Here is a 12,234-nt window from a genome sequence, read left to right on the forward strand (position 1 = left end):
CCCGGCCACCGACCGCCACTCCGTAAGAGCTGCATAGACGTAAGAAGTGTTCGGCCAAAGTGAGTGCGAGCTGAATTCAGGACACTGCTCCGTCGGATCATTATCCTGGCGAGCACGGCAATAACCACCATCGGCAATGACAGACTGCTGAGACAGCTTCTCAAATCACCATAAGGTCACATCCTATTCCCATCGGACTGGTCGAACGGAAAGACTCGATTGTAAACATGTCCATCGATCGTGATCGACTAGTTCCAGGCCAGGCGATTTGCTGAAATTTGTATTACTGAATTGCTATAAACTAATTTCTCGATCGCCGTCGAAAGTGCGATGTACAAGCGCTTCGCTTCGCGTCACATTAGGGGTATCATATCATCTCAAGTCGTGAACAAAAAGCCCGTACCTCAGAACGCCGCGACAGCAAGCCCTCTTCTGAACGTGAAAAGCGACACCCTGAGCACGACCTCGTTTTGCATTCAAATAATAGTCTCCTGACTATCCATCTCCCCTCCACTATTAGGATTTGCCACCCGCCACCTCAACTCCCCAACCACAACCCTCTGCACCTCCCTCTCCGCCTCCAAACTCGCGATCCTAGTCCTCAACTCCGCAATCTTCGCATTCTCCAACCCGACGATCTTGGCCTCGAGTTCGGCGATTTTAGCTTCCTTGGCTTTGACCGCTAGGCGAGCGATGTCCCGGCCTTTTGAGATGCCTTGAGTTTTTAGGTCGTGGGTTGTTAGGAGGGTGCGGAGTTGGGTTAGGGTTGAGGGGGGGATGTTTAGGGGTTCGAGGAGAGTGAGAGTAGAGGCTGTTAGGGTACTTTCGGAGTCTGCGGGGTTGAGAAGGGCGTCTTTGTGGCGGGCTGGTGGGGAGGGGGTCTTGGCGGCTGGGAGTATGATGGGGTTCTGGTGGAGTGGCGTTGTGTTCTGGACTACACTGGGAGCTGCGAGCGTGCTTGTGCTTTTGGTAGGTGTGTCGAAATAGCCTGCAGTATTCGGGGTCGTGCTCGGTGTCCTCGGTGTTTGCTGTTGCTCCAACCACGGTAGTTTGCGTCCAACGCTCGTGGCAGGCGTAGCATATACACCAGTCTTCACAGCTTTATGCGGTGTCTGCGGAGCAGTAGTGTGATCTGCAGCCTGGGCCAGAGCTCGCTCCTCCTGTCCAGTGAGTGGCCATGGGAAGAACTCGTCGTCGTCCTCCTCATCAATCCCAGCTTGCGGGGCTTTGCGCTTGGTATTACTGCTGGAAGGCATAGCAGTATACGGTGGTGGAGGCGAGATACGTCTTGGTGATGGACTCTGCGTTTCCTCGTCCTCAACCCTTCTCGCACTCCCTCTCCCAATACCCTGCTGCGCAAACAGACCCCTTCCACTCCCACCACCGACACCTCTACCACCCATAGCATCCGTCCTCGCCGCTCTAGCAGCCCTCCCCGCATCCCACCCTTCCTGCACCTCACAACTTCCTCCTAGACTCATCCTTCCTCCCCCTCCCGTACTCGCACCCGGCTCAGTCCTCCTCCCACTCAACACAGCCGCTTCCTCTCTCGGCTTAGCGTCCTCATCCCACAAGAAGAACCCACAGCGTTTCGGCTCGGAATTCTGACAGGTGTAGAACCAACGGCCTTGGTTCTTGCCTTCCTTCTTAACTTTGAAGTGTTCGGCTGGGAGACGAGGGGTGCAATTGCATTGCCAGATGCCTTCGGCGAAGAGGCCCTTTTGGGTGGTTGTGGTTGTGGTGGTGGTGGTGCTTTTACTGCCTCGTGCACCGCCACGACCTCCTCGATAGCGACCTCCGCCGCCTCGGTACATGGTTACGCGTTGCGATTGTTCATAATGGGAAGAAGAGGGTTATGTGGAGGAGTCTTGGTCGCTGGTTACCAGGCGCATGGCAACCAGTTCGCGGCGATGTTCCGCGATGAACAGAACTATGTCGTCAGCCAAGCCATATCTGCCATTCACTTACATGCTCGTCACATGTAGGATGCGAAAGGCCAACAATACAGCAGCAGTGTAGATTAAGTGGAATCTCACATGTCGTAGTATACAGAATTCCGTAATCGACATCGGGGTCAATATCACAATGTGGTCGCCCTAAGCATGTCTCGGGCTCTGCCGCTCGTTAGCTCAAGACATGTATCAAGCAGACCCCGGATCACATGCTTATTTGCCGCACGGATGTCAGGGTCATACTAACGAACACACCTCGTGCGCAGCCACGCGACAGGTTACAGCTACCCTGAGCCTCGTCATGCTCGTGCATAACCGCCAGCTGTTTCTCTTGAAACCATCGACTACGATTGTATCGATGGCATCTCGATGATAGTCACGTAAGAATACCAGGATGCGACGGATACTTCAATTTCTGGCGCTCCTAGCCAGCTTATGCCTGGCCAAGGACGCCCTCCCAGTGATCGAAGAAACGGAGTTCGAGTCGAGCCCAAGCAACCTCTTCTACTTCCCGGACTCGGACGTCGTGCTCTGCACCGACAGCCTGAAGAAAACCGCGTACCGCTCCGAAGACGCCGGCACAACATGGAAACCCATTGCGCAAAAGGGCAAAGTCCTTGGTGTCCTTAAACATCCGACCAACCATGCTTGGGCTGTGGCGATAGGCGAAGGGGTGAAGCATTGGGTCACGAGTGATGTCGGGAAGACATGGGATAGCTTCGAGGTGCCTGCGCCTCCGACGAGTGTGAGACCGGCCGTGGTGTTTCATGGGAGTGATCCCAAGCGAATGATGTTCCTTACTGCCGACTGCCTGGGCTTTGACTGTGAGGAGGCGGTTTGGTATACCAAGGATGGGTTCGCCACGGACCCGAAGTTGTTGCGGGATGATGCGAGTGTATGTATTTATGCCAAGAGCACGGAGCAATTTACCACCGGAGACGAGGATCGGGATCTGGATCAGGTGTTGTGTATTGTCTCGGGAATCTTCTCGCCCTTCTCGTCAGACTACAGACTACTGTCTTCCTCGGACTACTTCAACAAGGATGAGGTGGAGCCGGAGATGACGGAGGATGGACGGACGGTCAGTGGCATCATCAATGTGGCTTCAGTCAAGTCGTATCTGGTGGCTGCGGCGAAGAGCGAAGGGACGACAGAGATGGCCATGTATGTCACCGACGATGCGCAGTCGTGGCATCGCGCTGTCTTTGCTGGACACAAGCTGGAGGAGGATGCATATACTTTACTCGAAAGCACAAACTACAGCATGCAGGTCGATGTGCTCACGAGCAAGCCGACGAGTCCCATGGGTGTTCTTCTCACGAGCAACAGCAACGGTACCTTCTTTCGCAAGAACATCGAGCATACGAATAGGAATATGCACGGCTTCGTGGACTTTGAAAAGATTCAGGATATACAGGGTATTGTCATGGTCAACGTGGTGGACAACTGGGAGGAGGTTGAGCATAAATGGCTGGCAGACAAGGAGATCAAGACTCAGATCAGCTTTGACGATGGCAGGACTTGGCAGGCCATGACTGTGGAGAAGGATAAAGAGCTGCACCTCCATTCCGTCACCAACCAGCGAAATACTGGGCGCATCTTCAGTAGCCCTGCGCCTGGTATTGTGATGGGTGTCGGCAACACTGGCAAGTTCTTAGGCGCCTACGACGAAGGCGATACGTACGTCTCGGATGATGCGGGCTTGACCTGGACTCGTGCTCTGCGGCGACCGCATCTCTACGAAGTCGGCGACCAAGGCGCTATTCTCGTCGCCATCGAAGACGAAGAAACAGACGAGATTAGCTGGTCGCTCAACCACGGCAAGGAATGGAAGACCGCTAGCTTGAAAGACCTCAAGATCGACGGCAAGATCAAGCCCCTATCTCTCACCACCACCCCGGACTCTACGAGCCTGAAATTCATCCTCACGGCTACCAAGGGCAAGGGTTCGAAATTGAAGCACTTCATCTATGCTCTCGACTTCGCCGGCCTTCACGAAGATAAATGTAGCAAACGGGACTTCGAAGACTGGTTTGCCCGCGTCGATGACAAGGGAGAGCCAACTTGCATCATGGGCCATACGCAGATGTATCGTCGTCGCAAAGCCGACTCGAACTGTTTCGTCGATGAAGAATTCAAAGACCCGCAACCCGTGATGGAAGATTGCAAGTGCACGGAGCAGGACTTCGAATGCGACTACGAGCAAGGCTTCCTCTGGGATAGCGAGGCGAAGAAGTGCGTCAGTGGTGGTGTGCTCAGGATCCCGAGTGGAGAGTGTAAGGAGGGCAAGGGGAAGTATATGGGCACTTCAGGCTACAAGCTCATTCCAGGCGATACTTGCGTGCGCAAGGGAGGTGTGACCCTCGATGATCCGGTGGAGAGGGATTGTAAAGATGACGGGACACCCCCTGCTTCTGGCAAGATCGCGACGGAGATTACCAAGTTCAAGGGCGATAGGTTTGTGGAGTACTACTATCTTGAGCGCAAGGAGAGTAATTCCAACGACGAACCGAACAAGTCGAAGAAGGAATCTGTCATCATGCGGACGGATCGCCGAGAGGTCTTCCTCTCAGAGGACCACGGCAAGACTTGGCTTCCTGTCGACACGGACGGCGAGGACGTGATCGCCATATATCCGCACCAGTATCTCAACGATAACGTCTATCTCGTCACCCCCTCAACAACCGTCTACTACAGCCACAACTTCGGCTCCAGCTTCCATACCTTCAAGGCACCTGAGAAACCTAACCAAGAGCGCTTGCAGATCTTGCAGTTCCATCCTACGGAAAAGAATTGGTTGATTTGGACGGGTGGGAAGAGCGGGCAGACGATTGCGCATGTGAGTACGAAGGGTGGGGATGATTGGGAGACGCTTAGGCGTGGGGTGAGGAAGTGCCAGTTTGTCTATCGGGAGGATAGGGAGGGGAGTGATCAGCTGGTTTATTGCGAGCAGTATTCTGATGAGGATCCGGACGCGAGGGTGGATCTATTGTCCTCCAATGATTGGTTCGAGCACTCGACTGTGTTGAAGCGGGATGTTATCAATTTTGCTACCATGGCGGAGTATATCGTCGTCGCTGTCCGGGACGAGAAGGATCAGCAGAGTCTGCAAGTCGACACGAGTATTGACGGCACAGTCTTCGCCGACGCCCAATTCCCGAGTAACTTCAAAGTCGCGCACCAACAGGCCTACACCGTCCTCGACTCCTCCACCCACGCAGTGTTCCTCCACGTGACGGTCAACAACCGCGAGGACAGCGAGTACGGCTCCATCATCAAGAGTAATTCCAACGGGACATCTTATGTCTTGTCTGTTTCTGAGGTTAATAGGAATGGACCTGGCTACGTCGACTTCGAGAAGATGCAGGGCTTAGAGGGGGTGGCGGTTATTAATCGTGTGGCAAATGCCAAGGCGGTGGAGGATGGGGAGAAGAAGAAGTTGAAGACGTTTGTTACGCATAATGATGGGGCGGATTGGGCGCTTTTGGCGCGGCCGGAGAAGAATTTCGAGGGCAAGGGGTGGGAGTGTAGTGGAGGGTCTGAGAAATGTTCGTTGCATTTGCATGGGTATACAGAGCGGAAGGATGCGAGGGATACGTTCTCGAGTCCCTCGGCTGTGGGGTTGATGATGGGGACGGGCAATGTGGGCGAGTTTCTGGGGTACAAGAAGGACGCTGATACCTTTCTGACGAGGGATGGGGGGGTCACTTGGAGGGTTGTGGCGCCGGGGAATTGGATGTGGGAATACGGTGACCAGGGGTCTATTTTGGTCATTGTGAAGGAAGGGGAGGCGACGAGGGAGGTCCTTTATTCTTTGAATGAGGGCGATGATTGGATCAAGTACGCTTTCTCCGAGGCAGAGATGATGGTTGAGGACATCACGACTGTGCCCTCCGATACGAGCAGGAATTTCATGCTCTGGGGGAAGATCAAGAGGGATCTGGTCTCGGTGAATTTGGACTTCTCGGGGCTGGAAGAGAGGAGTAAGTTGTGTCATCTGGATGAGAAGGATCCCGAGGGCAAGGACAGCGATTACTGGCTCTGGGAACCTAAGCATCCGCTCTCAGACGACAACTGTCTCTTCGGTCACGTGGCGCAGTATCATCGGAAACGACTGGAGAGCAAGTGCTATAATGGAAGGGAAATCAAGCATCTCCACGACATCAAACGCAATTGCACCTGCACCCGCCGCGACTTCGAATGCGACTACAACTACGAACGGCAAACCGACGGCTCGTGCAGACTTGTGGAAGGTCTGCAAGCGGCTGATCCGGCCGCCGTGTGCGAGAAGAAGGATGTAGTGGAGTTCTATGATACCACTGGTTACAGGAGGATCCCGCTTACGACTTGTGAGGGTGGACAGGAGCTGGATTATACGGCTAGGACGAGGCCTTGTCCGGGGAAGGAAGAGGAGTTTCAGAAACGACATGGGATTTCGGGACTGGGGCTATTCTTTGCGATTGTGATTCCTATTGCTGCTGCGGCGGGAGTGGGGTGGTGGGTCTGGAAGAACTGGGATGGGAAGTTCGGCCGGATTCAGCTTGGGGATGGATTTGGGGGCGCTGCGGGCGGTGGGCCGAGTATGGCTGGGGCGTTCGATAGGGATGCGCCGTGGGTTAAGTATCCGGTTATGGTTCTTAGTGGAATTGTGGCGGTGGTGGCGGCGCTGCCGATGGTGGTGGGGAGTGTGTGGAAGGCTGTTGGGACGAGGTTGGGGAGGAGTAGCGGTGGTGGGTATGGAGGTGGTGGGAGGCCTTTTACGTCGAGGAGTTCGTTTCAGAGGGGAAGGGGGGATTATGCTATTGTTGATCCGGACGAGGGGGAGTTGTTGGGGGAGGAGAGTGATGAAGAGGTTTAGTTTAGGATGCCGATCGGAGAGGCGCCTGGCTGCTTGATGTCTCATATTGCAATTTGAGAGATCGTAGCCAGGCGTGCTCTTCTGTCTTTTCCCCTGTGTGTGTGCAGTAGTATAGTCTTTTATTATGATACCAACTTGTACACCTGGACTACTTAGCACAGCCATTCGTCCTGCCAAGGCTATGATCATCGCAGTCCACTTGGATTCTTGGATACGGTTCCTTCACACCTTCCTAATCCAGAACGCTATCGCACACGGACTGCTATCTGCCCCGCTTTCTGCCTCCCCTCTTTCGGCCATGGCTCATTGGGTTTCTTGTTGATGATCAACGCTGGTGACATGATCACGATACAAGATGCCAGGTACCCTGCAAGACGATGCGCGATTCCTGCGTGCTCGACATGCTATGCTCGATCAGGCAGCTGAGGAGATTCTGACTTCATGAACGAAGATTAAAATCATGGGACTATAAGTACTAGAACTACGCCATTTGAATAAAACTGTCCCTTCTCACATTCTCCTGCAGCGGTAGTGTCAACATGCTCTCCCACCTCACAGTCGCCGCAGCGGCACTTCTGTCGCTCGTCAACGCTCATCCTCCACCACCGCCACCTCCAGGCCCTCCAGGTCCACCAGGCTATGGCCCAGGAAATGGGAACCCTAGCAGCGGCGGTGTCTACTCAACTCAATGGGAGCAGCTTCAAGGAAGCAATTACCTTCCCTCCGTCAATTGGGCCAATGCCAACTGGCCACCTCAAAATGTTGGCGTGGCATTGGTGCCGCAAGCACCTGATCAAGAGCTGATTAGTTTGATTGAGGGTATTGATGTGAATCGTATGTAGTTAACAGCTTTAAACGGAGTGATCAAGTACTGACGGTTCCCAAGGCGTCAAAGATATTGTGACAACTCTCACGAACTTCGGCACCCGCCACACCCTCTCCCAGCAAAACAGCAGCACCCGCGGGATCGGCGCCGCTAGAGACTGGATCTACAAGGAAATGCAGAGCCTCGCCGCACCAGCCGATGGCTCCATGTCCGTCTACTTCAACTCTTACATCCAGCCCATTGCCAGCCGGATCCTTTTCCCCGTGAACATTACGAACGTCGTGGCCCAGATCAACGGAACCACGGATCCTAACCGCGTCTACGTCGTCACTGGGCACTACGACAGTCGTCGGATCGACATCAATGATTATGTGAACGATGCTCCTGGCTCCGACGACGACGCTACGGGCGTGGCGGTAGTCATGGAGATGGCGCGGCTCGTTGCAGCGTCCAAGGTGAAGCCAGCGGCGACCATGATCTTCGCTGCCACGGCTGGAGAAGAACAGGGTCTCTATGGCTCTGCTAATCTCGCTTCGACGCTCAAAAAGGCGGGTTATAATGTCGAAGGAAACTGGAATAACGATATCATCGGTACAGGCAAGAATGCTCCCTTCAGTGCTGTAAACGATTACACTGTTCGCTTGTTTGGGGCGAGTATCTACTACCCAAATGCCTCTTCCGCGAGTCTGGATAGCACTATCGGAATCATAGGCGGCTGGAACGACTCGCCCGCTCAGAACCTAGGCCGGTATATCGCTGAAGTGGCGGCGGGAGCAGCGCAATGGGTTGGTATGCAAGTCGCCTTGATATACCGTTCGGACCGCTACTTGCGTGGTGGAGACCACGAGAGCTTCCTCGCTCAAGGGTTTCCAGCTGTGAGGTTCACGGAGGCGGTGGAGGATTTTGCTCATCAGCATCAAGATCCACGCGAGCAGGATGGCATCCAATACGGAGATCTGCTTGAGTTCGTGGACTTCGAGTATACCTCCCGTGTCGCCAAAGTCAATTTAGCATCCATGTGGTCCGCGGCAAACAGCCCAGGAACGCCGACCAACGTCTCTATCTCCGAGATCATTGGGTTTCCTGCTGCGGCGGAAGACACGCCCATCGAAGATATTAGCAACGACTCCCAGTTCTCGTGGGATACTGGTAAGGACTCTCTCGTGAAGAGTTACGAGATCGTGTGGAGGCCTTCGGGGGCGCTGCAGTGGACGCACAGTGTGGATGTGGGCATGACGGGGAATGTTACGTTGTCTTTGAACAAGGACAATGTGCAGGTTGGTGTTAGGGCTGTTGGAGCGAATGGGTGGAAGAGTCCTGCTGTTTTCCCTTTGCCTGTTAACAGGTAAAGGAGATACCTACACAGTGCTTATAACGATTGTACATAGATGGTATGAGAGCCAAGGGCTTGTCCCGTACTGCGATCAGTAGTCATAGGCTTCTAAAGCATGCTCATCATCTACCCATGTCTCATTCTCAGCAGAACTCTGCGCCACCTGCACGCTTGGCGCCCTGATATCAGGAAAGACGTCACCCGCCGTCAACTCTCTCCGACATGATGATGATGTACAGGGACACAAAGGAACACAACACCATGCCAAAAGCGGACGGATGGGCGCGCAAGCTGGAATGCTTGGATACCTGGTACCAACAAGCTGGAACTTTTTGTGCATCGCGAGATCTTGCCTTTAGCCGAACAAAGAAGTCGTCACCCGACAACCACATGCATATTCAATCTAAAGCCTTTGAACGAACGCTTCGAGTCCGGTCGCATGCGGCACTCGGCATGCAATAATGCCAACGCCTCACACCGACATCGTTGTCGTTGATCATCAATATCACCATACTAATAAATCAGAAACAGTGACACAAGCGGTTGTGGTTGACACGGTCTCGGCACGTGTGGGCAAGGATGTTTGCGCCACCGCCATTGCAGTTCTCGCGGGAGGAGATCGAGCGGTTGAAGCTGGAGTATGCAGCAAAACTTGAGGAAGAGAAGAGAAAGAGTGTCGCGAGCGGCAAGTCGGGCAAGTCTGGCAAATCTGGCAGTGAAAAGAGTGCAAAGTCACCTACCTCACCACGAAGCTTCGACTCATCAAGCTCGAAATCGCGCAAGAAGTTCTTTGCGCGAAGCAGCAAGTCGAAGGTTGCGCGATCGAGTTTGCAGGATGTAGAGACTTCGCCGACTGGACGAAAGCAGAGCAGTGATGGTGCTGTCCCAGAAGAAGGGGAGCGGGAAGGGAGGGTGGAGCGGGCGGCCTTACCTGCTTCTTTTGGCGAGAAACCTCGGAAGGCTCCCGAGCCTCCGCCACGACGGAAGCCTGTCCGGCCATTCGAAGACTCGTACTCATCACCGAGGATCCCGGTATCAGCGAGATATCCGCCGAAGCCTAGCACACCGCCACCTGCTCCTCCTCCAGGCAAGACTCCGCCGCCCATACCTGAACGATCGCCGCGGCGGCAGTCGGCCAACCTGGATGCGCCGAGGAAGCTTACGGCTACGGGTGCTTCGATTGACGCCGCACTGTCGGATGCGCTAGCACAGCTGTCTACACAGGGCGATGTGTTCCCCACGCAGACGGAAAAGGCGACTGCTCTGCCTCAAGTGCGAGTAGCTTCTCTGGAAACAGGGTGGATCAATGGCTTCGAATCACCGGTAGTGAAGCCAATCATGATCAGACCTCCACGCACTCTTCCAGGCGATATGCCCACCAAGCCTAGACCAGCCAGCCGCGAACTAAAAAGTCGTTCGCCAGCTCGTGCGCCAGCAGTACAGGGCGCCAAGGTCGACAAGTCCCTTAGGAAAAGCGCCAGTCTTGCCGCGACCAGAGAAGCAACGGCAGTCAAACTGGAAGAACCTGGGATTGCGCCAGTCCGGCGTGCCACCGAGCCTGCTGTTGAGCCGATGAGAGACAGCTGGGTGCCTGGCATGCCACAAGGCCCATGGAAGCATAGGAAAAAGGGCGAGACAATGAGCCAATTATTAGACGCAGGGTTCTTTCCCTCTCAAGAGCATCTGACAGTCATACCTGACAAGAAGTATGTTCAGCAACACATACATGTGAAACTGCCGCCACCGTTGGCGATGATAGACAAGGCTTTGCCTGCTACGCCACGTAGCATCAGCGGGACACCAACAGAGGTCTTCCTGGGGTCACCACGGAGAGTACTTCCACTAGGGCCAGGAGTGAGTAAGAAGCGGCGAACGAAGAAAGTTCGAAGTCCGTTGTCCCAGATCGCGGTCACAGACCCCCGGGCCAACTTTAACGACTTTCCGCCCGGTGCATTACCTGGCAGGCTCGCTTCGATCCCGGAAACGGTGCACTCCACTGAGAACTCACCGCCTCCCTCTTCAGGCATGACGACACCAATTGCCACGCAGATACACCTCAGAGGCGGATCTGTGGTGACCGTGACGCCTCCTGAATTTACCGCCTGGCAAAGACATGCGTACATGCCTGGACCTATCAAGCTTCTCACCCCAATGATCATGCCGCGAAAAGACTCGTTAGCCAACCTTGAGCCGTTCCAGGAAGCGATCGATAAGGTATACCAGCACGCACTTGCAGTGCCGAGACGGCGGAGCGATGACGCGGCTGTTGAAGACATCTGCGAATGGTTCGACGACTTTGGTTTTGCCGATGTCAAATATCAAGGCGATACCGTGTTGATCGAGAACATCATGCTGGAAGATCTCGAGGAAATGGACGGCGAGGATGGCGAGGACAACTCAGCCATGGAGAGATTCAGCACTCCACCATTAGAAGCCACAGTCTCACCGGTCGAGATGATGATAGCCAAGGAGGTCGTGGACTCGGCAAGGAGGGAGTCATTTCCAATACCTCCCATCCCACCAATAGAGACCGAGGAATCCCTTCGTGCCAGAGGTATTGCGCGACTTTCTCGAATGTCGACTGCAAGTGACAGAAGTCGCAGACCCTCCACAGCTTCTGGCAGGAAAGTATCCATCGTCTCATTCGCTCCTCAGCCAGAGCAGACTATGCTTTCGCCACTCACCCGCACTACAACCGAGACGAGCAGGAGAAGCTCACGAAACCCCAGTATAGGACGATCGTCGTCGGACTACAACGATGATGTAGTGGAGATGGATCTCCAGTCAGGATGGGTTGCACCAGTAGCCAATGGCAAGAAGGACGTGTCGCACAAGGGTTCGCCCACCGATGGCAAACTTCAGCGCAGTCCCATGGCTAAGATGCGAGGGTTCATGAAATCGGCTGTAAATTAATCGTCGTAGATGGCGCAGTATCGCGTGCGTGCCTCGTGTAGCTTGTCGTAGCATTTGTGATACAGAAGGTCTTGACACATAATCTGTATCATTCTCGTCTTCAACAGCAGTCGTTGATTCGATAGGAAATGCAGTCATTGTACCACCGAGGAGAACACTTCCTGACGTTCAATTTCGGCCCGACAGGTGGTGAGCTTTCGGGATTGCAGATCTTGGTAGTCTTCGGTAGAGGCAATCAAAATCTAGCATGTCGCCCGCGTGGTTGAGTATGACAGGTACCCTTTCGACAAGACGGCCTTTCAGCCTCTGTTACTACCTTGTCGTCATGTCTCACCAGCGTGGAGTGGAGCCG

General features: G+C 54.3%; 4 protein-coding genes across 4 annotated transcripts; 3 read left to right on the forward strand and 1 right to left on the reverse strand.

Moving 5' to 3' along the window:
- Positions 1 to 476: 476 nt before the first annotated feature.
- Positions 477 to 1,814, reverse strand: LTS14_008008 (uncharacterized protein; the record flags this gene model as incomplete). Its single annotated transcript, XM_064840696.1, has 2 exons — positions 477 to 715; positions 824 to 1,814. 2 exons carry the CDS (start codon positions 1,812 to 1,814, stop codon positions 477 to 479), a joined length of 1,230 nt encoding a protein of 409 aa, XP_064691727.1.
- A 532-nt stretch (positions 1,815 to 2,346) lies between these two features.
- VPS10_2 (vacuolar protein sorting/targeting protein PEP1) lies at positions 2,347 to 6,810 on the forward strand (the record flags this gene model as incomplete). The annotated part of the gene is made up of 1 exon (XM_064840697.1): positions 2,347 to 6,810. The coding sequence occupies one exon, from the start codon at positions 2,347 to 2,349 to the stop codon at positions 6,808 to 6,810; it is 4,464 nt and encodes a 1,487-aa protein (XP_064691728.1).
- Positions 6,811 to 7,349: 539 nt separating this feature from the next.
- On the forward strand, positions 7,350 to 8,985 carry LTS14_008010 (uncharacterized protein; the record flags this gene model as incomplete). The annotated part of the gene is made up of 2 exons (XM_064840698.1): positions 7,350 to 7,644; positions 7,697 to 8,985. 2 exons carry the CDS (start codon positions 7,350 to 7,352, stop codon positions 8,983 to 8,985), a joined length of 1,584 nt encoding a protein of 527 aa, XP_064691729.1.
- A 563-nt stretch (positions 8,986 to 9,548) lies between these two features.
- Positions 9,549 to 11,882, forward strand: LTS14_008011 (uncharacterized protein; the record flags this gene model as incomplete). Its single annotated transcript, XM_064840699.1, has 1 exon — positions 9,549 to 11,882. One exon carries the CDS (start codon positions 9,549 to 9,551, stop codon positions 11,880 to 11,882), a length of 2,334 nt encoding a protein of 777 aa, XP_064691730.1.
- Positions 11,883 to 12,234: the final 352 nt, after the last annotated feature.

This window comes from Recurvomyces mirabilis (genome assembly GCF_035927965.1).
Source record: "Recurvomyces mirabilis strain CCFEE 5264 chromosome Unknown scaffold_23, whole genome shotgun sequence".
NCBI lineage: Eukaryota > Fungi > Ascomycota > Dothideomycetes > Mycosphaerellales > Teratosphaeriaceae > Recurvomyces > Recurvomyces mirabilis.